Here is a 25,939-nt window from a genome sequence, read left to right as displayed (position 1 = left end):
TTTTCTATAAATTTTTTTTTTTCTCAAATGTCACCATGAATTAGCAGCGCTCACTCCTGGGTCTGCTGGGAATACATCTTTACTGTTTCCATCAGAACCAGCCTCAAGGTTGGAGAGAAAGCCTTTCATTTGGTAAGCGACTGTGAGGGTTCATTACCGAGTGAAGGGAGAAGGCAACAAGGGTCTATGAGAGGAAATAGTACAGAAATTGGAATATCTTCAGTGAAATAATTGCAAGGCAACATTTCAGGGTAATTTCCTGCTGCGTTTTAATGACCAATAAAGAAGATACAAAAGTGTCATTTATAGAGAAACTCCAGCATTTTGTTTTCTTGGTTATTCTAATAGATCAATTGAAACATATAATATGATTTAAAAAACAATTTTTTTGGCCAAACACTGTATTCAATCTTTCACGCTACAGATCTGTGTAGTTACCGCTTGTCATCCAGTCAAGATGGAAGTGAGTGGGGCTAAACGAGAAGAAAATTCTGCTCTTTTTCCTTCTGATAACGGGCAAGGAAACCTTGCAAACTCCATCCTAAGACATTTTCCCATTTTATTTATTGTGGCTGGTCTCTAACTGAAAGTTACAATATATTCATTCTCAGGCAGTGGGGTGGTTTTGGTGAAAACACATGAGGGACCCTTGGGGTTTTGGGAGGTGAAGGGCAGTTTTTTAATCCATTAGCTTTGTCTGCCTAGGTTCACCACCCAGAACCAACCCCAAGCCCACCAAGTGAGGTGACATGGACTGAGTATGACACTGGGGACAACTTCAGCCCCAGCTCACTCTGTGGATGGGAGGGGCTGGAGACCAGGGCTACTTGCAGAGAGGACAGCTCCTCCTCCTGAAGACCCCTCCTACTCATCTCACAGAGCCTCTTCCTCCTCTAGAATCAGCCGCCAGGACCTCTAGAATCTGACTTCTGCTGCTAGTAACATCGCAAAGGCAGAATCTGGCTTCTCTGCAAGGACTTCAGGCTTGTCAAACTCAATCACCTGAAAGTCAGAGAAGAAGAACTGAAATCAGCAGAAAATATCTACCCACTGTAAAGCTCAAACCACTGAAATTTCCGGGGAGGTGAAGCCAAAAGAGCTTCCTGTACCTTCCCATTTTCCATAACCAGGACGTGATCGCAGTTGAGAACTGTGTTGAGGCGGTGGGCGATGGTCAGCACAGTGCAGCCTTTGAAGGCATCTTTGATGGTGTTCTGGACCAGGGTGTCAGTCTTGGAGTCCATAGAAGCGGTGGCTTCATCAAGGAGAATGATCTGTCGAGGAGGGAACATTGTAAAGGTAAGCCAAAGGTGCATTGAGAGGGGAATTTATAGCCTTGGCTCTATTTACTTTAAAAAAAGAAGAAGAAGAAAAAGACGACCACAAGATGAAAAGTAATTAGCTAAACATCCATCTCAAAAAAAAAAAAAAAAAAAAAGAGAAAAAGAAGAGTGAAGTAAAAGTCATATCACACCACCTCCATCTTTCCCAAGGAACTTGCTAGAGGGACAAGGTTGTATATCCTTTACTCCTCTTTTTAAGTGGTTTATTCTAACCCTACAAACTTGTGGGGAGACAGGCTGCACAGGCTTTATCTATTGGGCTAACGTGAGTCGGCATGAAGCACAGTGGCACTTACATTCATTCTCTATATTGCTGCCATATCAAACAATCACAAACTTAGAGACTAAACATAAAATTTATCTTCTAGTTCCAGACGTCAGAAATCCTAAAATCACGGTATTGTCAGGGCTGCATTCTTTCTGTTTCCTTGCCCTCTCCAGTTTCTGGGCCACTTGTATTCCTTGGCCCATAGCCCCTCCTGGCATCACAGCTCCTTTTCTCTCTTTGACTCTTCTGCCTCCTCCTTGGAAAGCCCCATGTGAATATGTTTGGCCCACCCAGATCTAGGATCATCTCCCCATCTCAAGATCCTTAATCACGACTGCAGAGTCCCTTTTGCCAAGTAAGTTAATATATTAAAAGTCTTGGATGAATATGTTCACAAGATCCAAAAATCAGGACATTAACATCTTTGGGGAGGTGGGGTATTATTCTGCTGGTCACAGGGCAGATTTGATTTAGCAAATCAGAGCACTTGAACTTAACCCCTGACTCTGCTTGACTGGCCAAGTTACTTAACTTCCCCGAGGCTCTGTTCCCTCATAGGTGAAAGGGGGCTATGCCTTATTGATGAGCTGGAAATGGAGATGACATTTAAACCACTTAGCATGGCAGGCACTGGATCCATGCCGGTCCCTCTCCCCTGATATTAGCACATCTGGAGAATACACACAATGGGTCACACCTTTGATGAGGCTTCAGACACTGACATTACTAAAGCAACAGCAATCCCTTCCTGGAAATCATTAAATAAGGGTGGCTAAGTCACAAAGAAAAATAAGTATAAATTGTACAATTCCCATATCCTAGCATTCTGATGGCCCTCTTGAGCATCCTGGGGACAGTGTATCCAGATTCAGAATTGTTCAGAGACAATGGGAGAAAGTTGCGAGACAGATTTTTCAAACTCAAACCACTTAGGTGAGCAGAGAGAAAATCTAAGCGAGACCTCCCCAGGGGAAGCCTGGGAGAGGAAGGTGCTCTTGCTGTAAATGGCTGTTACTTTTCAATTTTTATCCCTCACAACTTTGTCTTAAGAAAAAGTGATCTGCTTTTAAATGGTTCAATTGCTGTCTCTTTGCTGAAAGACATACGCCTGGCACTACCTCCTGGATTGAGTGGCGCTGCGGGAAATATCCAAAATTTAACCAATCCATTTTCCGTGTTTTCTTACCTTTGAATTACGGAGAAGAGCTCGGGCCACACAAAGCAGCTGACGTTCTCCTACTGAGAAGTTTTCTCCATTTTCTGTAACTTCTGCCTGTAATTTTTCTGGGAGTTTCATTATCTATAAAACACAGAAAATGCCACATTTGTGCTGATGATCTATAAAATTGTCGTATGCTGTCTGTATTGATTGCCCCCTTCTCTTGCATTCATCAGCTTGCTTTATTTTACTATGGCAAAGAAAGTGCAAAACAACAATCATTTCAATATTGCAAACAGGCACCAGGGAAAGACCGGGGAGTAGGCGGACATTAATAATTTAAAATCACAGTATGACTCATAGATCCCCAGAGACAATTCACCAAAAGAACAAATGATGCAAATGCAGTTCCAGAGAGCACACAAACAACTGGAAACGGCCTTCTGGATTGCTGTTTGCATGGACAAAATAGAGATGGGATGGGAGAGTTTCCTGGACATTAAGGAAGGGTAAGACAGGGTCTGGCTTATCCAGAGTGACAAGCCAAAGTGGCCTTGGAAGATGCTCACTTTGGTACACCAAGTCCTGGAAAAATATCATGTTGGGCTGTAGAGGTGGCCATGCTTACCTGCTGACCCCAGCTGGGGTTGTAGTTCTTATAGGACAGGGTCTCCTCTCACAGATGGTTCAGTCTTTTCCAACCAGCTATACTTGCTATTCCCAGAACATTCCACACCCTCCCGTTTTCTGTGGCTTGTCTGTTCTGATAAGCAAATGAGGCCATTGGCAGAGTAGCAGGGCCTTCCATCTGCTCTACAGCCAGATAGGCTTGAGTTCAAGTCTCCATCCTGCTACTCACTAGCCTGGGCATGTTACTTCCCTGAGCTTTAATTTCTTCATCTCTAAAATTAGAGGTAAGAGTACCAACCTCAGAGCATTGTAGTAAGGACCAAGTGAGATGATACATGTAGTGCTCTTGACTGGATCATTGTAGAGCCCTATTGTTGCTTTTAATAGGAAAGAGTAACTAAGGATTATGTTCTACTGACTTATGTGGTGTCCAAAAATAAACCTGGCTAAGTGCTGGCCTAGGTGCTTGTCAAATTTAAACCTAGGCCAGGAATCTAGGGCAGTGGTGCTGGGAAACAAACTCCTCCTCAACAGCCCCAGAGACCTACTGTGTCTCTCATGAATGTTCTCTCCAGAACCTGCCAGAGCATCTCGTCGGTGTGACTCTCAAAGGGATCCAAGTTGTACCTGCAATGAAGGAGAGGAAAGGACAGGGAGCCAGATTTCCAAGGATGAGAGGATGGATGGGGAGCAGGCTTTCTGTAGCATGTGGAGGAAGGTAGGAGGTGGCATGTGATGACCTTGTGCTCCAAGAACAGTCCTCAGTCCACGACAGTGGTCCACAAAATACGGACCTCAGGCCACGAGACCAAGGGTCCACAACTCTGTGATGGAGCAGAAACCGCCGAGGCAGGCAGTGACAGGTGGAACCCTGCCGAGAGGCAGCTCTGAGCAAGGTGCTCAGAAAGACACGCCTGGGCCTCTCAGCAGCCCCGAGTAGCAGAGTGGGTTTGAACTGATAAAATTCTTGGCAGAGAAAGAGGGAGAGTGAGCAACCCAAATCTGCCACTCCATGTATCGGCAGCTCCTAGGGCCTCACAGGGTGCTGAGCAGTTCAGACACAGAATGTAAATCTACTGTTTCAAGAGGCAGAATGCATTTTTCAAACAATGAACTCTAAATACAGTAAATACAGTTACCCTACTTCATCTGGTGCTCTATGGGAGAAATGTTCCTCTCATTACAGAGAGAGCCACTGCACTGGCTAACTGAGAAACTGCCTTTCCCCTTGTGCCTTGATATCAGATCTGGAGCCCCACAGAAGCTGCAGCCCTACTGTTCTTGCTTGAAATAGCTTCTGTTCACTTAGTTGTGGAAATAAATGAATGCATTTTGAAATGGATAGCTATATATGTGAGGTAACTATTTATTTTATTGTGCACACCGGGACACTTTTCAGAGTGGTCATTGCTAAACCTGATGGGGTGCTGGGACACAGGCATAAACTAGGGCTGTCCAGAGCCACCAGAATATCTGCTCAGTGTATGAATGAATATAGAAGCATGCTGTTCATTGATAATGTGTTTATAAAACACAAGCAATGCTCAGACCCCTGGGCCCTGCCTCCTCCCAAGGCTGGGGGCAGAAACAGGGACCAGCAGTGCTTGTGAACCCTCTGGGATGCTGCTTCCCTCAGACAGAACAGCTCCAGGCCAGCCATGCCCTGGGGACATCACAAAGTTCTTGGTCAGTCTGATTTCACTCTCCAAAAATAGGAATGCACAATGATTAAAAACAGCTACCTTACTGTACCTACAAACAGGACAGGATCCTGTGGGATCACGGTCAGCTTGGTTCTGAGGTCTTCCAAGCTGAGAGTGCAGATATCCACCTCATCAATGAAGATTGTGCCATTGGCTGGCTCCACTAGACGAAACAAGGCCATTCCTAACGATGACTTTCCTGGGAACCATAAAAGCAAGAACAACAAATCAAACATCAGTTTGTGCTTCCATCATATCCAAGCATTTAATTAGTGGGATTTTTAATGCAATGCAAATGGCTCCATAAGGATGATGGTGTAGACAGAAAGTGTCCTCACTGGGGTCGGGGTGGAGGGATGGGCTACCCTGACACAGTTAACCTGCTCATCCTTGCAAGGGCCCTTAGCACGCAACTCATCTCTGGGGCCCTGTTGCACTAGAATGATTGTCATTTAATTAATTCAAAAATCGATGTGTCTGCTTCCATCTCTACACACCCATTCAACCTGAAACCCTAATTTACAGTAAAGAGATTTGAGAGAAATAACAGCCAATCTGACACACATACACATCACTCTCTGGTGTGACTTAACTAGGACATCCAGTGGAAATCCAAAGAAAACAACCTAAAAGAAACAAAAGCACAGCTTGTCCTCACCGGAACCTGTTCTTCCAACAATCCCGACTGTCTGCCCACTGTGTATGTTCAGGTTCAGGCTGTTGAGAACAAGGGGGGTGTTGTCTCTGTATCTCATCTGATAGTCTCTGAAGGTGATCTCCCCATGGCTGGGCCAGTCTTTGGGACAGGTCCCCACTTTGAGGGGATGAGTGCATTCAGGAACACAGGTCTGTAAAGGAGAACAACTAATGACCAGTGAACAGCCATTTGTTTTTTCATTTATTTAACTAATTCATTCACTGATTCACACAGTTTCAGGTACTGCTATTCATGGTGGTGAAATAAACCATAATGACCCTTAAGTCTAGAAACTCACATTCCAGTGGGGATGTCAGATAATAAACATGAAAAAAAATTAAAAATGAAGACAACAAAACTGAGTATTGCAATAGGATACAGAATGTGATTTGTGTGTTGGGCAAGGGGGATGGGAGAGTAAAAGTACTTGAGGTTTGAGGAAGGTACCTATGCGACATTGGAGCTGAGGGCTGGAGTGCTGGGAGGATGCTAGCTACAAGAGGATCAAGTCCAGAGCCCTCCAGATTGGGGGAACAGCTAGTACAAAGGCCCCAGGGCCAGAATGAGCTTGGGCAATTTGAGGAATGGAAAGAAAAATCATGCGGCTGGAGCTTAGCGAATAGAGGGATGGATGACTTAGAGGAATACACAAGGGAAAAATCATACTGGGCCTGTGGGCCTGGGAAAATGTCGGAAGTGTAGCCCTGAAGCTGTGTGACAAGGCCAGAGAGAGCCTTGAGATTTGCAGAACTCAACCAGATATAATTTCAAGATCTGCAAGAATCATCATCATGCTAGAAGTAGAAAGATGGTAAGAATGCAGGATGTCAAGTTCAGAGGTCTTTAGAGATACATGAAAAAACAAAAAACAAAAAAACACCATTTAAGTCTCCTAAGAGTCCAAGAAATGCAAGGTCTAATTAAGGAGAAGGGCAGCTTGGCTTCGTCACAAGAGCAGCCCCTCCTCTTAAGTCACCTCTGTGTAAACAGCTGGAATTAGGGATCCCGTGTGCCCCATCAGGGTGACCAGCCCACATCTCTGGTCAATAAGCAACCTCATTTAGCTGAGAAAATACCTGTATTGTTAAGGACTGAGTATTTTTTAACTCCTAGAAGATTTAGAATTAGGAATAAAAATATTTTAGAGAAATGAAACTGTAACAGTCATATTTTTAGTTTAAGAAATCTGCACGCTTAGTGTTTCAAGTATTCACAATATATTAACAGAACTTGGGCGCGTGATGCTAATTTAAAATGTACAATTGAATAATTGATTTAAACATGATTTTAAGTTAAAAATTTACTGTTTATAGCTTTGATTCTGTCATGAAAACTTAGAGCTTACTATATTTATAAGTTTAATTTATTAAAGTTATACAAACTCAGGAAGGTTTGTGGTTAAATCAGATCATTGAGGTACTTAAAAAAGAAATTGAATGTATTAAATTTTAAAATGTAGTTTAAAATGTTTTAAAGTGTTTAATTAAGTTTGTAAATGGAGCCAAACACTCTTCAAAGGCACTTAAATGTGATTGCTAGAATTGGCTAGACTTCTTTTAAAAGAATAGCAAGATTTGTAAGTTGGATATAAAAGCTTTTAAAGAAGTGTCAGACTGGGCTTCAATTTTTTCAACTTATGACTTTAATCAATCAAATAATTTTTAACTTAAAAAAATTTTAGAGTCAGGGTCGAACTCTGTTGCACAGGCTGGAGTGCAATGGCATCATCGTAGCTTACTGCAGCTTCAAACTCCTGGGCTCAAGTGACCCTCCCTCCTTAACCTCTTCAGTAGCTAGGACTATAGCTGCACGCCACCACACATGGCAAAATTTAACTTTTTTTTTTTTTTTTGTAGAGATAGGGTCTCACTATACTGCACAGGCTGGTCTCAAACTCCTGGCTTTAAGCAATCCTCCTGCCTTGGTCTCCAAAAGTGTTGAAATTACAGGTGTGAGCCACTGCGCCTGGCCAAATACTAATTTTTAGAAACCAAAGTAAACCACTGAATTGTATTTTTCTGTGTATCAAAACAGCCCTTAAGGAAACCTTGTTAAAAAGAAGCTCACATTCAACATCAAGGACTTTAGAATGTATTGTAAATACAAGTTTTAAGAAGAGGGATGACTCATCCAATTTGGGGTTTTTGTTTTGTTTTGTTTTTTATTTTTGAGACGGAGTTTTACTCTTGTTGTCCTGGCCTGGAGTGTAATGGTGCAATCTCAGCTCACTGAAACCTCCGCCTCCTGGGCTCTAGTGATTCTCCTGCCTCAGCCTCCCGAGTAGCTGGGATTACCACCGCTTGCCATCATGCCTGGCTAATTTTTGTATTTTTAGTGGTGACATGGTTTCACCATGTTGGCCAGGCTGGTCTCGAACTCTTGACCTCAGGTGATCTGCCCACCTCAGCCTCCCAAAGTGCTGGGATTACAGGTGTAAGCCACCATGCCCAGTCCGATTTCAGTTTTTTAAAAAGACCCCTTTCGCATTTAAAAAGATCCAATATTTGCCCAAGTCCTGCCAAAATTAACTTGTCCCTCCTCTTTGATGTACTAATTTCTTACCAAAATGTATTCCCTAAGCAGCTCCACGGAGGTGAATTTGGCTTGGGTCTCTGTTCCCGTTCGCACACACACTTGGAGCAGTCCGCTCAGCTGTTAAAAAGGAGCAAGCAGCCGCAGTTAGAGCCCCTTCCTCCTTCGGGTTCTGTTGCTGCCGGTTCAGGAGGCAGCCCTAGTGAATGACCCCTCCCCTGCCTCAAGCAGGACGGCACAGACAGGAGGCCTGCCTTCCCAGCCAAGTGCCTAGAAGTAAAGATATTCCTGTTGGGGTGTTTTGCCTTTAAACACTTCCTTTGTATTTAGAAACAAATGGTAATTACATTTTTCCCCGGCACTCCAGATGGTGAGAATCAGTACCCCACAGAACCACTTGATCACACGCCTCTTTGAGTGGTGGGAATTCTCTCTGGGAGCTGCAGAACTGCTAGGTATCGGCCCCTTGCAGCCACCTGGCAGGGTCTTGCATCTCAGAGCAGCCCTCCCCCAGCCCCTTGCTCAAAAAGCAACTGAAAACCACATCGCCATAAGAGAACAGAAAACCATCAAGCCTGTCTTCTTGCTATAGTAATGAGAAAGTCAAGGCTCAGACTGGGGCATGTGGCTTGCTAAGATCACCCACCTTAGGCCTGGATCTCCCAGAAGCCAACCCTGAGATTTGACTGTAAGGAGTATATTAGGGCAGGTTGAATGGTGTCCCCCACCCCTAAAAGATGTGCCCATTTCCTAATCCCTGGAACCTGCAAATGCTCTCTCATTTGGAGAGAGGATCTCTGCACGTGTTAATAAGGATCTTGAGATCATCCTGGATCACCTGGGTGGGTCCTAAGTCCAGTGATAAGTGTCATTATAAGAGACAGAGGAGAAAATACAGAGGAGAAGGGGACATGAAGGCAGAGGTAGAGACTGGAGTGATGCAGCTACAAGACAAGAGATGCCAGGGATGGCCAGCAGCCACAGAAGCTGGAAGAGAGAAGAAACAGATTCTCCCGAGCCTCTGGGGGGAAGCTGGCCCTGCCAACACCTTGAGTCCAGGCGTCTGACTCCACAATGGTGAAAGAATACCATTCTCTTGTTTGAAGCCTGCAAGCATGTAATTTGTCACAGCAGCCTTCGCAAACAAACATAGGCAGTGAACCCAGATTGTACCAGGAGGGGATGGAGGAGTGAGCAGGGGAAGAGAGGCTGCCCATACCAGGTGTGTTTGTGAGACGTTACTGCTGTGGGCAACTGAGAGTCCAGCTGGCCTGGGAGCTCTGGGACACTGAATGGAGCACACCTCGGAACTGGCCCATGCTGGGGCAAGAAAGCTGGGGTACACGTGGGTACATAGCCACTGACTCCCTCAGTCATTGCTGCACCTGCTTCTGGGTGTGAGAATGCCTGGAACCTCCAGCCTGCCCTGGAAAGGTGGGGCAGCCACAGCATGTGTCACCAAGTGGGCTAGAGGCAGGACCACCTCATGCATTAGCGAACTTCATTGACTGAGCAGTAGCCATGGGCCAGGTACTGGTGGGGGCACCAGTTTCCAGGGTTGAAGGTTACAGACAAGATCCCTGCACTCACGCAGCTTCCATTCTAGTGGACTGGTGGGGATGGCACGCAAGGCCACTGCAGGAGTGACAAGAATGTCCCAAAAGGATGATGTAGGAGAGGGACTGGAGCTGGGGAGTTACCTCAGATAGGGGGTTCCAGAGGACTGTGTGAGCTGAGGCATTTATGATAAGAAGTCCACCAGTCAAACTCGGGATAAGAATGCTGTAGTAAGAAGCAAGAGGCCTTAGCAGCAAAGAGGCAGGGGGCACGAGCAGGTGGGTGACGTGGAGAGCGTCCACCTTTTGGTGCAGACCCTCTGAGAGCCCCTCAGCAGGCCTTCCTGCTTAATACAGTTCAGCAGTTTCCACTTCTTTAGAGCAATGGCTCTCAACCTGCCCCAGAGAGGGCATTTGGCAATGTCTAGAGATGGTTTGGGTTGTCACAACCTGGCAGGAGGGACGTAATACCAGCATCTCATGGGCAGAGCCAGGGAGGCTGCTGAACATCCTACCATGCACAGAACAGCCCCTCACCAAAAGGATTATCCAGCCCCAAAGCCCACAGTGCCATGGTTGAGAAACCCAGTCTTGGAATACAGATAATATCCCCCCCACCGACTTACAAAGCTCTACATATTCTACTCTGCTGGCACCTCATACCACCTTGCTCAAGCCACGTGGGCTTCTCAGATTCTCAAACATGCCAGGATCATGCCTACTGCTGAGCCCTTCCCTGAGGCACCCTTTCTTCCAGTCTTCCTTGGCTAGTTCTTTATCCTTCAGATCTCAGGTTGGAAGCCACCTCCCAGCAGAGGCCTCCTCTGGCTGTTGTATGAAATGTTGCTTCCCCTTCTGACAGAGACATTCCTCCACTTGTTGTCTTCCCAATGCTTAAACACCTTCTGAGCTTCTCATCTATTTACTTGCCCCTCATTTATTCCAGCTGCCCATTAGAATGAGGGCAGGACTTGTTCAGACTGCTGACTGCTGAATCCACAGCCACTAGCACAGTTCCTGGCTAATGGTGGGTGCTTTGGGGATATTTGGTGAGTGAATGAATGAACCCTGCCCTCGAGAAGGGCATATACATCTTTTGCTAAATGCAAGAGTATCAGCTCCCAAGGCCACAGCAGCCCTCCCAGATTTAGGATGCCCACAAAGGCACAGTGCTGGCCCCAGGAGGTGCTTATTCTCCTACGTGATGTGATATGATGTCACTTTGCATTCACTTTCTGCTCTGTGGGATTTCATGCCAATTTCTCATCCATCTAGGGAGTCTTCTCTAGTCTCAAGTGGAGTGCTTTCATTTTGATTCTGTGTTCTCCAAAGGGGGCTAATGCTCAATGAAGCCACAGAGAACAAGTGTTCCCATAGATCTCAATGCTGTGCACGACCTTACAGGAATGTTTGAAAACAATCTCACGGAAAGCTGATAATATCGCCCAAAAGCATGACCTCAGTTGGGGAAAGCTGTTTTACTTGGACCAATTAAGGGAAACTGTTCAACATCATGTTTGATATTTTACTAGGCAACAACAAATGAAAACATCTATCAATACAGGAAACGGATTACCCAAGGAAAATTCGTTTTTCCCCACTTAAGAGAGAGTACTGAGAATACATTTTTGTTTCTCCTTCTTCTCAACAATACCGTTTAAGTGATATCAGATAAATTTTCCATAAAGAATAGACCTTTAACAGTAAGGGGATTGAGGAGAGACAGCAGTGAATAAGCTACAAATTTCTACAAGATGGAAAGAGGATGAAAGCCTTTTGATAAAATGGAAGCAGAGCATGCTAGAGTTTAAAGAGCAGAAACTAGAGAGGCTCCAGGTATGAGAAGGGGGCCCACAAAGAGGCTGGCTGATAGGCTCTCTATATAGACAACCACTCCCGTCTGGTTCACTCACTCCTCTTCCCCTCTTCTTTCTCCTAACCAGAGTTAGTTGGACCCTTTTTCCCTAGGCATGGGAGCACATGTGCACACTGATACACACACATACACATGATTTTCTCTAAAGAAATTGAATTAACTGCCTGGGGATAAATGGGGCTCTCAGAATAGTCCCCGCATAAAAACTTCTTTAAGTCTTGCATTTGGGTACCTAAAAGTCAGCTCCCTGGCTGCTTTCCTGAAGTGAAGCCAGCCTATGGAAAAGCCCCACCACCCACCTACTGTGTAGTCATAAAATTTCCCATCAGGAGACACCTAGCAAGGTGAAACAAAGGCAGAGGAAACTCTGAAAACCCAACCCAGTTCCCCAAGGTTAAATACAAATGGGTCAGGAGACAGATGGACAAAACCAATGGCACGAGAGAGCAAGAATGAGAGAAACAAAAAGAAAAACTACCTCTGGAAGAAACAGATGCAAGTCAAAGAAGGGAGGAAAGTTTAGGAGGAGAAAAAAGACTCTAATTGATATGGTTTGGCTTTGTCCCCACCCAAATCATCTTGAACTGTAGCTCCCATAATTCCCACGTGTTGTGGGAGGGACCCAGTGGGTCGGGAGATAATTGAATCACGGTGGCAGTTTCCCCCATACTGTTTTCATGGTGGTAAATAAGTCTCACGAGAGCTGATGATTTTATGAGGGGTTTCCCCTTGCACTTGGCTCTCATTCTCTCTTGTCTGCCACCATGTAAGACGTGCCTTTCACCTTGCACCATGATTGTGAGGCCTCCCCAGCCACATGGAACTGTGAGTCCATTAAACCTCTTTTTCTTTATAAATGACCCAGTCTCAGGTATGTCTTTATCAGCAGTGTGAGAACTAACTAATACACTAATTAATATCCTCAGAGAGATTCAAAAATACACTGCATCCATGTAAAAAGTGATTATTTTAAAAACTCAGAGAATAACAGCTTCTGGAAATTAAATATATGAATATAGGATTGCCAAATTTAAAATTCAAAGGAATAGCCGAATGGCAAAACTAATGAAAATTCCCAAGATGAAAAGACAAGAACATGGAAACTTTGAGAGAAAAGAAAAAGAAACATAGAGAATTGATGCAAGAAATTCAATATTCAACTGACATGAATACAGTAAGAAAAAGAAAAAGAAAAAGAGGACATTGTCAAAATGAAGGAGAAAAAGGAGACATGTTTCCAAGCTGATGAGAAATTTGACTTTAATCTTAAAGAACTCACAGCATCAAACAGAACACATGAATAAAGACCCACATTCAGATACATTATTCCAGAGTTTCAGAGCACTAAGAATAAGGACTATGTAAAAAAAGTTTCCAAAGATAACATGAGGTCCAGGTGGCCTGCATTCAAATCCTGGCCCTCACACATGACAGCTGTATGATCTCGGGCCAAGTCTTTCTGGGGCTCAGTTTCTTCATCTGCAAAATGGGGATCACGGCAGTATTGGAGAGTTGTTGTGGGGAGGAAATGAATTAATTTAGTTAAAAGACAGGGCCTGAAGCCAATCACAATCAATGCCATATGTTCACCTATTATTGTTATTCAAAAGAAAAAAAAAAGCAACCAAAAAGATAAATCAGTAATTATTTGTCATCGACATTATGACCGTCTCTCCACTGTTCATTTCACTCCCTCCACTGTGGAGTAGCTATGTGACTTAAAGTTGGAAATAGGTGTAACTCCATCCCTAGCCTAACCAATGATCCGTATCCCACCAAACCACTAATTAGTTCTGGGATGCCTAAATTAATCCAATAAGAGTAAAGCTCCAGGCTTTTGCCTCCATGGCTGAGCTAGGAAATGCTTTCCTCCAATAAGAGTAAAGCTTCAGGGTCCTGCCTCTATGGCTAGGGCAGGAAATGCTTTCTTTCTGCTTCTTCTTTACTGTAGACCCCAGAGGCTGCTGGTCACTTGTGAGGAAAGTCATCACAGGGCATGGGCAAAGCTCAGAGCCATGATCCCACTGTGTCTGAAGTCCACGCAACTATCCTACTTTTTAATGATGTGAGCCACTAAGCTCCCTTTCTCGTTTAAACCCATTCGGGTTGCGGTTTTTGTTCTGTCCATCCAAAAGCACCCTCCCTGATGTATTATAAGCTGGAGCCTCCAGACTAAGCCCAACCTTGCACCAGGCATTACCTGGATGATGTATGACAATGACAGGCCTTTGGATGAAGTACTGATGGAGGAGAAACTCAGGGTCACCAACAAGGCCACAATGAAGGTAAGGATGTTCATGAGGACATCCATTCTCAGCGCAAACCACCTGAGAGCACAGTTAAAGTAGAGGAGGTGACTGGAGTTTTCGTCGTTTAGCATCTTAAACCTACAGTCAAGAAAATCAGAAAAAGCAGGAGATTGGGTTGTGCTTCTGTAAACTTAAGGTTAGGGTGACTGGAGAAATGAGGCCAGGGAATTTTTAATCAAGGGAATGCACTCTCACATAGCAAACTCTTACAAAAATGAACATATATTCATGCTCTTAAAAACCTGCCACTCTAGACATCTTTGATTTGCACATATTTTGGGAAATCTCATGTGGCAATAGAGTAGGGTGCTAAGTGGCTCTTTCTGTCTTTCCCAGAATTGGCAGCTAGAACCTACAGCTGAGAATAAGAGGTGCTGAGTGCTTCACGTTCTGACTCCAAAGGATCCCTATCGTGGAGTCAGCCATCCTCAAAGGCTTTGTGGAACTGATAATTGGCCCCCTTGATATATAGAAAGGGTGGGCGTGGGTTGTGGAGCAGGTCACCTTTAGGGAAGTCAATGTTTGTGACCGTAGAGGAGGGAAGGGAGGGCGCATATCAGGTTTCCCTCCCTGAATCAGAGAAAGAAGATTGAAGACACTTGCTTATAAAACTGGGAGCCTCTTCAAGGAGAGGAAGCTGAGACCTTGCATCCCTGCTGCATGTCTGTGGAGCCAAAGGTCTTGGAGAGGGGGGAAGAAGCACAGAGCGGAGTGACAGGGAGATGACACAGCCAGGGGACGGGGGCAAGACACACCCTTGGAGTTCCGCATTCCCCAGATGTATGGAAGACGAATCTCATCAGCTCCTCAGTTCCTAGGGCTGAGATAGCAGAAGAAAGATGACCTTGGAGCCTGCGGTCCCTGGCATGGAGCAAAGGGGCCTCTGCATCAGAGGAGTGCAGTGTGAGGGCTGCCAGGCAGAACTCACAGGAAGACCCAGTGACTCCTACCAATCCAGCAATGCTGGCAGAACTTCTGGGGTTCTGGCCCTGCTGGGGTCTCCAAGCTGCTGTCCCATATCTGCACAGTGCACTGCAGCAGCAGGAAAGGGTAGCAGAAAGGAGAGAATGGCCCAGAGGTGCCAGCCACCCAAGGATGTGTTCTTCCTGCTATCCCCTCCCCAGTTCCCCTGCATGGGCATCAGAGAGCCAGGCCTGGAGAAAAGGAAGAGGGTGTTTAAAAGCACAGAGCAGGTGCTTCTCAATTACACACACACACACACACACACACACACACACACACAGCATAGCCCTGCCACACCAAGCCTCTGGGGGAAAGAGACCTATGGCTTGAATACATTCAAGATTGAAATTTTCACCACACTGAGATGACCATTAACCAAAAGAGACATCAGATTCAATTGCCACTGTGGCTTTCCTGATCTAGTGGGGAAGGGCTTCATGAGAACAGCTGGTAGAAACTATTGGGGGAAAAATGAAAACCTTTCCATGCTTAAAGCCCTAAGGAGGTAGAATTCCTCCCCTGGCATAGTCGTGAATGTGCTCAGGCACTGCTGCTCCACGCTGTCCTGGAAGGCCTCCCAAAGTTCTGCCTGGAAACCCCTCTGACCAGCCGCCCTGGGCTCCACTGCCCTCTCCTCCTCTCTGTTTTAACTCTAACTTATTTTCCCCAGAGCTTAATCAAAATATTATTCGAAACACAGCGCTGTTTCTATCATGTAGCTATAGAGCATACAAATTCAACTGAGAGCCTCTGTGACCTGGAAGTCACCTATGGTCTTATCTGTGTGGTTGGTTAGATTGCATAGAAACAAAATCACTAGCTGGGATCAAATTGGAATTTGACCTCTAACCTTTTTACGTTTTTTAAGCTGTAGCATTTTTGTCTGGTGGCAAAAGCAATACATGTCAGAAACCCAAGCCCTTTGGAAAGAAACTATTAAAAGAAGGGAACCCCCATCAGTCATTCTTGGCTCCTTATAGGATTCTCTCAGAAATCTTGGAGGAGAAGCTGTGGGAAGACAAAGCTTGCATGTGTGTTTGTTGTGGGTGAGTAGATGAACGACTCCATGGGCTTTCCTCATGGCTAGGACTTTGGAAGGGTCTATGTGTGAGGCAGGACTCTTGACAAACGATGTTCAGGTCAAACTAGGGTCAGGACTAGGTGCTGACTGAACTAAAGACAAGGTGTGATGTCGAGTGTACTCTGAGATCCTGGGTGGTAAAATGGAGGGGGCGTGAGAGAGAATTCAAAGAAATTCTAAATGTAATGCAATTCCAGGCTGGTTGCAGTGGCTCACTGTAATCCCAGCACTTTCGGAGGCCAATGTGGGTGCATCATTTGAGGTCAGGAGTTCGAGACCAGCCTGGTCAACATAGTGAAACACTGTCTCTACTAAAAATACAAAAATTGCCAGGGCCCCAGCTACTTGGGATGCTGAGGCAAGAGAATCGCTTGAACCTGGGATATGGAAGTTGCAATGAGCCAAGATCGTGCCGTTGCACTCCAGCCTGGGTGACAGAGTGAGACTCTGTCTCAAAAAATAAAAATAAAAATAAATAAATAAATAAATTTAATGCAATTCCAAACTTAGAATGCATTCGATGCACCCTTTAGAACTACACCTAATTCTTTCTCTCTGAAGGGTGTGTTAGCTTTTTAAGGAAGGAAAAGATGGGAAATCTATGTGGGAAAGGCTGCTATGGATTCACCAAACTCCATTTTCCTTTCCTCCTTTGGACACAGCTGGACTACATTTCCCAGTCTCCCTTGCAGTTAGGTGAGCCCATGTGACTCCAATCTGGCCAATGAATGTGCAGAAATCTTGGGACGCTTTACTAGGATTGGACCATAAAATTCCCCCTGGGTCCTCCTTCGTGGTCCCCTTGTTTTCTGGCTCAACACAGATGATCCGAGAGAATACCCCAGGGCCCTTGGGATGGAAGAGCCCCAGATGGAAACAGACTATGCCTGAGTGTGGAGTTCAATCCCCTACTGTTGCCCCATGGACTGTCACTAAATTGTGACATCAGGAAAAATAAAAATTTATTGCGCGAACTCCCTAAGATTTGGGGTTATTGTTACTGCAGTGAGCCTACTGTGATTTATACCTTTTTTTTTTTTTTTTTTGAGACGGAGTCTCATTCTGTCATTCAGGCTGGAGTGCAGTAGCGCAATCTCAGCTTACTGTAACCTCCAGCTCCCAGGTTTAAGCGATTCTCCTGCCTCAGCCTCCCGAGTAGCTGACATTACAGGTGTCCACCACCACGCCCAGCTAATTTTTGTATTTTTAGTAGAGATGGGGTTTCGCCATGTTGGCCAGGCTGGTCTCAAACTCCTGACCTCACGTGATCCACCTGCCTTGGCCTCCCAAAGTGCTGGGATTACAGGCATGAGCCACCACGCCCAATCTGATTTATACATTTTATGTCATGTTTTAGAAGTGTGAAGCTGGAAGATGCCAGAGAGATTTACTAACATAGTCCCCATATTTTAAAAAGAAGAAAATGCTAAGTGAAATGAAAGGTGGCCTTTAGAAATTATTTCTACAAGAAACATGTAATAACATGAAACAGGCTATTTTAAATCGTTAAATAAATTTAGGAAATGATTATAAATACTTAAGAAGAAAAAGAAGACTCCATGAAGAGAAAAAAAGAAAAAAAATAGAAGGAAATATGTGAAAAAAATTAATATGTTTGGGTTTGGGGGGTGCTATAAGTGATTTTTTTTTCTCCTTTTTCCTACTTTGCCCTATCTTCCTGAATCAAACACATTTTTACTTTCAGAATGAAAAATAGAACAAATAAGGTTGTCATTGAACAAGTTCCCCTCATTCACATTTTCTGGGGCCCCAGATGCTGGAAGAGAGGCTATGAGGCCAAGTGTCTTCAAGGACTCCTGATTCTTCCAGCTGTTTGTCTGCAATCAGTCCCCAGCAGCCCAGACTTCCCTCCTCCTGTGCCCTCCCCATCAGAGTCAGGCATGAAGCATGGGGGCCTGGGGCAGGGCCCCACGTGGGACTCACTGGGTGACGCAGTTCTCCTTCTTGCCATAGGCATGAATGATGCCCAGGCCCTGCATGGAGGAGGTGATGTGGGAGAACCAGGGTGACCGGCTGATATTCTCCACCTTCTTGAGCTCCTGGACTCCTCTGTGGAAAATACTGGAAGAAAATTGAAAGGGGCCAAGTGGGCCACAAAGTAAGGTCTCATCAGGCTTACCCTCACACATACAGAGCCAACTAGGCACTCAGCACAGTGCTTAAGTCAGAGACGGTGCCGTCTAACTGGGGATGAAGAACGGGCCTGCCATTCTGCAGCGGTGCCTGCCCCAGGTGTGGGAATGGCGGGAGCGTGAGAACCATGAGTCAGCCGCACCTTCGTTTGGCCACGGTGCTAAGTGTTTCTCATATCAGGAAAGTCTTGCTCCACAAGGCGTGATTCTAGTCTTCAAAAACCAAAATTTCTCATACAGCGCAGCCCCTAAGTATCAGCCAACCACTTTTTGGTGCCCAGCCAGAGAAAAAGTGATGTGTTGTAACTCTGGAAGAAAACCCAGTGTGTCAACTGCCAACATGTGGCCTTCTAAAGGCATTTTCAAAGGTAATTTTGAATGAACATCATTATAGCTGACTTGAAAACCAAATCCCCACGGGATGCGGAAGCTCCAGGAGCCCTGGTGAGCAGGAGACCAGGGACCTCGGGTGTGTACAGCAGCTGGCTGGCCCCCAAGAGAGAAGACAATCAAACCTCCAGACTCTCAGCTAAAACAAACCCAGGGCAGCGAGGAGGGAAGCCTCATTAGTGCAGAGCTAAAGTGAGTTGGTTGGAAACACCTGGATAATTCAAGCAGGAAGCACTCTGGTCTGTCCAGTCTTTATAGCTAGAAGGGTGGGTACAGAGCAGAGAAAGAGCTTTTACTAAGTAAAGCAACTGCATAAACAGGAGGACAGACAGGAGCAATGATCAAACACAGGAATGACAAAAAGGAACATGAATGACGTTCAGGAGTTGCTTTTATCCTGTAAATGACTCTCAGAAATTATTTGTATTTGGTCATCACAATAAACCCTTGAGTTTGGAGACTTGGACCATTTCATTTGGAGGCAGAATGGGGTCTGGAGGCAGGGAATCTAAGGCCAATTCACACTGACTTCCTAGAACTAAATCAAAAGGAAAACCCCAACTTTCCCCACCTACATAACAAAAGGCTCAAAGGCTACTCCCCTTGCACACCTGCCCCTGCCTTTTTCTGGGTGACAGATGTACCTTTGATTAGTCCCCTCCCACAATCAATCAGGCTGGTGGCAGGCCAAGTCTTCATTTGTATAGGAGTAACTTTGCAACTTCACTTCAGCCTCTGATTGGTCTCTTTCTGCAACCAATCATACTGATCATGGGCCACTACTTCATTTGCATGGGGCATACACCAAGTGGCCAATGGGAAACCTCTAGAGGGTATTTAAACCCCAGAAAATGCTGTAACTGAGTTTTGAGCCCGTATGCTCGGGCTTGCTCTCACCCTGTGGGAGTGTACTTTCATTTTTGTTTTTGTTGCTTCCTTCTTTCCTTGCTTTGTGCGTTTTGTCCAATTCTTTGCTCAGGACGTCAAGAACCTGGACACCCTCCACTGGTGACAATTTCACTTCCTCAGGGTCACCGCGGAAACAGTGAAAGCAGCAAGAGTCCAGCTCTCCCAGCTCCCTAGGGCACAGTATCAGCTCCCAGAGCCACATCTGCCCCTGCACAGAGTCCAGCTCTCCTGCGCCAGCACATTCCCACACCCGCATTTGCCACTGTCTACGGACACCATCAGCAGATTTGTTGAACAGAACTGAAGCATCCGAAACTAAATTTGTATTCTTATTCCCCAAACTGCTTCTCCTCCTGCATCACCCGTATCTCTCTTCACGTTGCTCTTCACCTTGAAATCATCCATTGCCTCTCCCATCCCCCAACACCCAAAATTGCACCAGATGTGGGAAGTGAAACCCTGATGACACTACCCTGGAAATGACTCTCAAATCCATACCTCTCTTCTGTTCCCACTGCTGCTGCCTACGTCTGGTCCTCATTAATTCTCTCACACAGACTGTAGATTTCAAGGGACTCCCGCCCTATAGTCTGCCCTGACCTTTCTGTAGCTCCATTCACCCTCCACACTGTGGCCACAGCAATTATTTCTAAAACGAGGATCTGAGTGTGAAAACCAACAACCCTGTGCACAGGTGAAAGCAAGTCCAGGGTTTGTGGGCTGAATATTTTATTTGGAGGATTCTCTTTCAGATCTGCAATAACTATCCCACTGGCTGGGCACGTCTAGGACCATGATAAATGATTATTTTTAGTTATTGATTTTTATGGAAACTCTTGCCTAACAGCTTACTCCTTTTTTAATCAACAAGCCATTGGTTGTGTAGTTTCCCTGATCCTCGCAAGCCCTCTGAAACAGGTGAGGCATATATTTCAATGATTACCTTTAGGGAGAGAGGAAACAGGTGTGCAGCATCTCTCTGACTTCTCCAAGGTCCTTCAGCTAGTTGTGGCAGAGTTGGGGCTCTAATGCGAATTTCTCTGATGTGCAACCCTTTGCCCTCACCCAATACCCACCATGCTACCTGCTGGGAACCCCAGCTCACCCCAGCTCACCCCAGGAAGAGCGGGGAGCAGGGCGGGTGTCCTAGGAGGCTGGGATCATGGCTGTCCTCCTGCTTTCACCCCAGGGTGGGTGTGCATAGCTGCGGTGGGAACCCCTGCCCCCACAACATGCAAAGTTGCTTAAGGCCTTTCTCTAAACACACCCATGGTTAGGGTGGGGGTTATTTCTCAAAGCTTAGAGCAGCAGCGGTAGAGCCCCATGGTTAGGAACATATCGGCAGAGAGGTGGCAATGATGGTTACTAGTTTCTTGGCCTGGGACCAATGCCTTAATCTTTCAATAACTTCCACCTCTCAGGGTTGCTCTGAGGCTAAAATGCCAGATGTATGCAAAGCACTTAGCACCTGGCATTTACTAAGTACAAAAAAATCAATGGTAGACCATCAGTGAAGACAGCAAGCACTCAATGCTCAATACCACGTGATACCCAGTCAGTGTGTGTGTGTGTTGTCTTCTTGTGTAAATAGCACATGGGCCTACCGTAAGAGAATGAAGAAGCCTATAGCAAGGCCGGCCACGACTAAAAGGACAGCAGGAAACACAGCAGCCAAGATCACGAGAATAAACACCACCATAAAGAACTGCTGCAGAAAGTTCTCTGCGTGAAACGGCAGCCTCACATCCAGCTCATCCATATCCTTGGAAAAACGGTTCATTAGCCTGCCAGTGGGAGTTGTGTCAAAGAAGCTCATTGGGCTCTTTAAGATCTGTGGAGAACAGTAGAGAGTCAGAGTCGAGGTGTGTGCTCAGTAAATCCTGCCGCTCTGCTGGGGGTGAAATTGTGAGCACAGGGCCTGACCTTTTTTCCAGGGCACAGCACAGTGTGTCAGGTGATCTTGGGAAAGGGAGGATGCACCCCCTTCTTGCAGCCACCGTGAATGAGTGTGAACGTGGGGATTCAGTCTCTGTGCGGAGGCCCTGAGAGACCCCCTATAGTTCAGGCTTCCCCTCCAAATCTGGGATGCAGCCTGAGACAGGAGAGGCTGATGCCTTTGTCGGGGGAAGGAATTTTGTGCCCCATGGCAATAAAAAGCCAAGTTTCACTTTGTCTCTTTACCTCCGAAGTGTGGGCCCCACCCATATGCTCCAGCCAGGGCCCTCCCAGCCCCTGGCTGCTGCCCACCTTGGCAATGGGATGCGGAGGGGGCTGGAAGGATCTCTTGAAGCCTGTGTTGCACTCAGGTCTCTTTGAAGCAGGAGCTGCTTTCTTGGCCTGCACATCTCTGCCGTGGAGTGGCCTCCCCTGCCTCCATCCCCCAGCCCAGCCTCAGGGCTGCTGATCCACCCCCACAGCTCCCTGGAATCTACCTTCAGTTGGTAATTAGCTGTTTGGGAGACTCTTCCCAGACTACACTGCAAGCTCTACGAGGACTCTGGCTGTTCCCAGAGCCCAGCACCATGCCTGGCACATAGCAGGTGCTCCGTATACCTTGTTAACTGAATAACTGGGTACACTTGCAACACTTGTGGCCATACCTTATTAAACACTATGTCATGCAGACAGGAGGATGCCATCAGTGTGGTCTTGGTGAAGACGAAGCCTTTGGTGACACCAAATACCAGCACGGACACCATGCTTGCAGCGTACACCCACTGGTACACATGCTGACCGATGTCTGCCAGCACCGCGCCGACCTCACATGTGGTCCTGTTGCCCTGGGGCCCACAGGTCATCTTCGGAGAAAAATAAAAGAAGCACCAAGAATTGATAAATTCCTGCCAGGAGAACAGGAATTTTCTGGATAATCTTTCCAGAGAGAAGAAACTAAGAACAAGGACATGAGTGTTTCGAATGAGTCAGGTGGGTACAATCTAATCTGTTCCCTTCTGGGGCCTCTGAGCTTTGTGGGGTTCCTCCTGCTGGCACTGATGATCCCGAGGGGCACCTGACTGTGAGCTCAGCACAGTCAGTGGGAAAAACAAAGCAGAGAAACGAGGTGAGCACCAGGCAGCCATCCCCGAAGCTCACAGCACCTCGGGACACCAGAAGCAATGCTGGGCTGGGAAGATCAGAGAGGCAAATGGGGAATCAGAATTCTACAAGGCTGAAGGAGTAACCCTCAGGCAGAGGATCAGGAACTGACCTCCAGCATGCTGAGCTGTGTGGCAGCAGCCACCAGGCCTTCGGGGTGACTCAGGGGCTTCTCTGTATGACAGGCCAGCTCCACAGTCCCTTCCCTTTCTTTTTCCCAAGGGGTAACTGAGAGGGTGCTAGGGTACTGCCCTGGGATCTTTGGTGGGGAGGAGGGTACCCAGTGAATACAAGTGGCTCTCAGAGGATTCAAAGAATCTGTGGCTCCGTCCTGCCCAGCAAAAACACACAATTTTGCCAGCACTTATGGGGAGAGGACATCTCCTCGCCCTGAGAAATTGGCAGTTTCATTTTTCTCTGGGCTGTGTGCTAAAAGTCAAGACTGCCCTTGGGGAGCAAACAAGTATCTTTCTTCTAAATGCCATTTTGCTGATTACAGTCACAGTGGAAATGTAAACCAGAGGTGGCTGATGGATGAACATCGTTGAAAGCAAACGTATCTCTGGGGAGCTGAGGGATAGAAGGCCCAGCCTGAAGAGGAGACACTCCTGTACCTTTGATTGTGCCAAGGCACAAGGGCCAAACACATGGTTCAACCACCATGGCTGTGTGTCTGGGAGGGTGGGGGCAGGGGCAAACACACAGTGTCCGGGGCACCAGGGGCAAACACATGGTTCAGCCACCATGGCTGCATGCTTAATCAGCCAACGGCAGTGGGACTCCTGGGGAAGCACCAAGCCTGTGAGAAGGCTGCACCCTGACCCTAAACCTCTGGCCCTCCAAGGACACAGCTCTTCGTGAGTGAGGGAGCATCTGGGAGACTGTCTATTCCGGAGATGGCTCTCTATTCCGGAGAACAGAGCAGGCCACCCATCAGCCTCTCCGCTTGGGACTAGCTTTGGAAAGCTGTGCCCGGCAGCCTCTCCCCTGCCCCTGTCTCCTCAGTGCCACCTCCCTTTGGTTGTCATAGCAACAGAGCTGTACCAAATGTAATCTTGGAGGATGGGCCAGTGACCCCACAGCATTCCCCAGGGCTCCAGGAAAGCTTTGAGACCATTGGCCAAAAGCTGGGAGAGCTCCCAGCAAGCTTGAGAGAGAGTCAACACATCAGTTCTTCCCAGGAAGGGCCCTGCAGAGAAGGGTCCCCCGTGGCTCCGTGGCATTTGCAGAGCCTGAATCTGATGCTTGCCCGTCCTGTTCATGCAGAGACGACTTTGGGGAGCAGAGACATGTGGGACCTTCTGGCATTGGGCAGTGTCCGTAACAAGATGCCAATTTCTCTTTAGGAAGACACAAATCCGTGTTAGGCTTTCCTGGGGGAAACTTACAAGAGAGACTGTGAAACTGACCCAATCTTGTACATGCCTGATTCCAGACAAGCTGGGGCACACGTCTTCTTTAGTCAATCCTTTAAAATCTGAAAGTGGTGTCTATACCCTGCTTGTCTTGAAAAACCAAAGGGGATTCCAGGGGCTTGGGTCCTGTGGTGTAAGCATCTGACCTCCACTTCTTGAAAAGGGCAGGGGGATGCATGTGGGCTCATGGCATGGTGGCAGGGGCAGTCAGATGCTCTGGCAGCAGTGTTTTACTCCAAGACACAGACTCGGTATCTTCCAATGCCAAAGGGAAACTCACCCGTGAGCCCTTGTCCAACCAGAGACCCAGCCACCAGTTGCTGAAGGCAGAGCTGCCAATCATCAGGAGGAAGAGGAACACAGTGAAGAGAGAAAGGAGGTACCCTGCAAGAGGAGGGGAGAGGCCCAAGGGGCTGCAGACATGAGCATGTGGCAGGAGCTGACCTTCCTCAGGTCCCAACCCTGATGGGAAATTCAAAACCTGCAGGAAAAGGATCCGCACACCTGGAAACCACCTGCTAGACTAATGTGGTACATCTGAGTGTTGGGGCCCTGAGCCATGGGGACATCTGTTCTACCTGGTTGGAAAATGGGTCCAAACAGTGAACATATTGGAAAAACCACCAATGTGTACTTCAATAACAGTGACTCAGTATTCTTTAAAAAGAAGCCAAGGAAGGCCGGGCATGGTGGCTCACGTCTGTATCCCAGCACTTTGGGAAGCTGAGGCAGGTGGATCACCTGAGGTCAGGAGTTCGAGACTAGCCTGGCCAACATGGTGAAACCTTGTCTCTACTAAAAATACAAAAATTAGCCAGGCATGGTGGCGGGCACCTATAATCCCAGCTACTTGGGAGGCTGAGGCAGGAGAATTGCTTGAACCTGGGAGGCAGAGGTTGGAGGTTGCAGTCAGCCAAGATTGCACCATTGCACTCCAGCCTGGATGACAGAGCGAGACTCCACTTCAAAGAAAAAAAAAAGGGAAAGAAAGAAAAAGAAACCAAGGAAAACCTTGTATGGAAGGCTGGCAAGGGACTGGCCACTGCTGTACAGAGCGACTGGAGTGCAAGGGTACAGTTCATGCTGCTGCTCACTCCACTCCAATAAAAGAGAGTCTGGCAGCTTTAGTGGAGATAAAGAATGATTCCATTTAAAAGGCTATAGTATCAGATGTTAGTTTTTAGGAGGGGAAAAAATAAAAGCATTGATAAATGGCCCTCCCATAAACAGAGTAATTGTTAAAGAAATCATAAAATGTGAACCCAATAGTTTAAGACAGGATTTTTAAAAAATGCAAATTAAATCAAGAAACTCGTTGTTTTATACTGAACCTCCAGAAGCCTTAATGTACGTGTGATATGTTTTCCAGGTCACGGTTCCTTCCTGGGGGGACTCAGTCTGGATGAGCTGGTGCTCAGGAACTGTGGAGACAAACACAAGTGCCACATCTCTCACCACTGGGGCGGGGGCCCAGCGAGACAGGCACAGCCCCTCCGTGGACTCCAAGGCACGGCTAAGGGGGCTGTGACGCAGCCCCCTTAGCAGCCTTCCACTCGTCCCGTGCTCTCAAATTTCCAACATACTTTTGCTCATTTTGTGCTACTTGGTCCTCAGTACAGCCCTGTGAAGTAAGCTTCTGGTCTCTTGAGAAATATTTATTAAGCACCTACTATATGCTCAGTCTGGGGGATGCAAGGGTTGTCTTGGTCTATTTCTCCTAGAAGCAGCACCCAAGAAGAGACTATGAATACATGAAGTTTATTTGGGAGCTAAAGGGAATAAGGCGTGTCACCAAGCTGGCAACCACTGTGGGCCACTGGGGCTTCATCCCATGTGAAGAAATCTCAGAACCAGTGTAG

General features: G+C 46.6%; 1 protein-coding gene across 2 annotated transcripts in view; it reads right to left on the bottom strand.

Moving 5' to 3' along the window:
- Positions 1-535: 535 nt before the first annotated feature.
- ABCC12 (ATP-binding cassette, sub-family C (CFTR/MRP), member 12) overlaps positions 536-25,939 on the bottom strand; it is a 72,433-nt gene continuing 47,029 nt past the window's right edge. Inside the window, exons 17-29 of one of the 2 annotated variants that reach the window (XM_011952599.1) lie at positions 25,412-25,501; positions 24,361-24,464; positions 22,170-22,367; positions 21,174-21,400; positions 18,062-18,199; positions 13,965-14,121; positions 8,363-8,452; positions 5,762-5,951; positions 5,143-5,302; positions 3,949-4,027; positions 2,798-2,911; positions 1,110-1,274; positions 536-1,002 (exon numbers count right to left, since the gene is read on the bottom strand). In XM_011952599.1, the coding sequence (XP_011807989.1) occupies positions 916-1,002; positions 1,110-1,274; positions 2,798-2,911; positions 3,949-4,027; positions 5,143-5,302; positions 5,762-5,951; positions 8,363-8,452; positions 13,965-14,121; positions 18,062-18,199; positions 21,174-21,400; positions 22,170-22,367; positions 24,361-24,464; positions 25,412-25,501 (1,799 nt within the window). In that variant the 3' untranslated portion in view covers positions 536-915. The remainder of the gene's footprint in view (positions 1,003-1,109; positions 1,275-2,797; positions 2,912-3,948; positions 4,028-5,142; positions 5,303-5,761; positions 5,952-8,362; positions 8,453-13,964; positions 14,122-18,061; positions 18,200-21,173; positions 21,401-22,169; positions 22,368-24,360; positions 24,465-25,411; positions 25,502-25,939) is intronic. The other variant, XM_011952600.1, reaches the window with a different exon arrangement.

Source organism: Colobus angolensis, unplaced genomic scaffold, assembly GCF_000951035.1.
Source record: "Colobus angolensis palliatus isolate OR3802 unplaced genomic scaffold, Cang.pa_1.0 Scaffold343, whole genome shotgun sequence".
Classification (NCBI taxonomy): domain Eukaryota; kingdom Metazoa; phylum Chordata; class Mammalia; order Primates; family Cercopithecidae; genus Colobus; species Colobus angolensis.
Note: the sequence above shows the minus strand (reverse complement) of the source record. Positions and strands in the feature narration are given on the sequence as shown.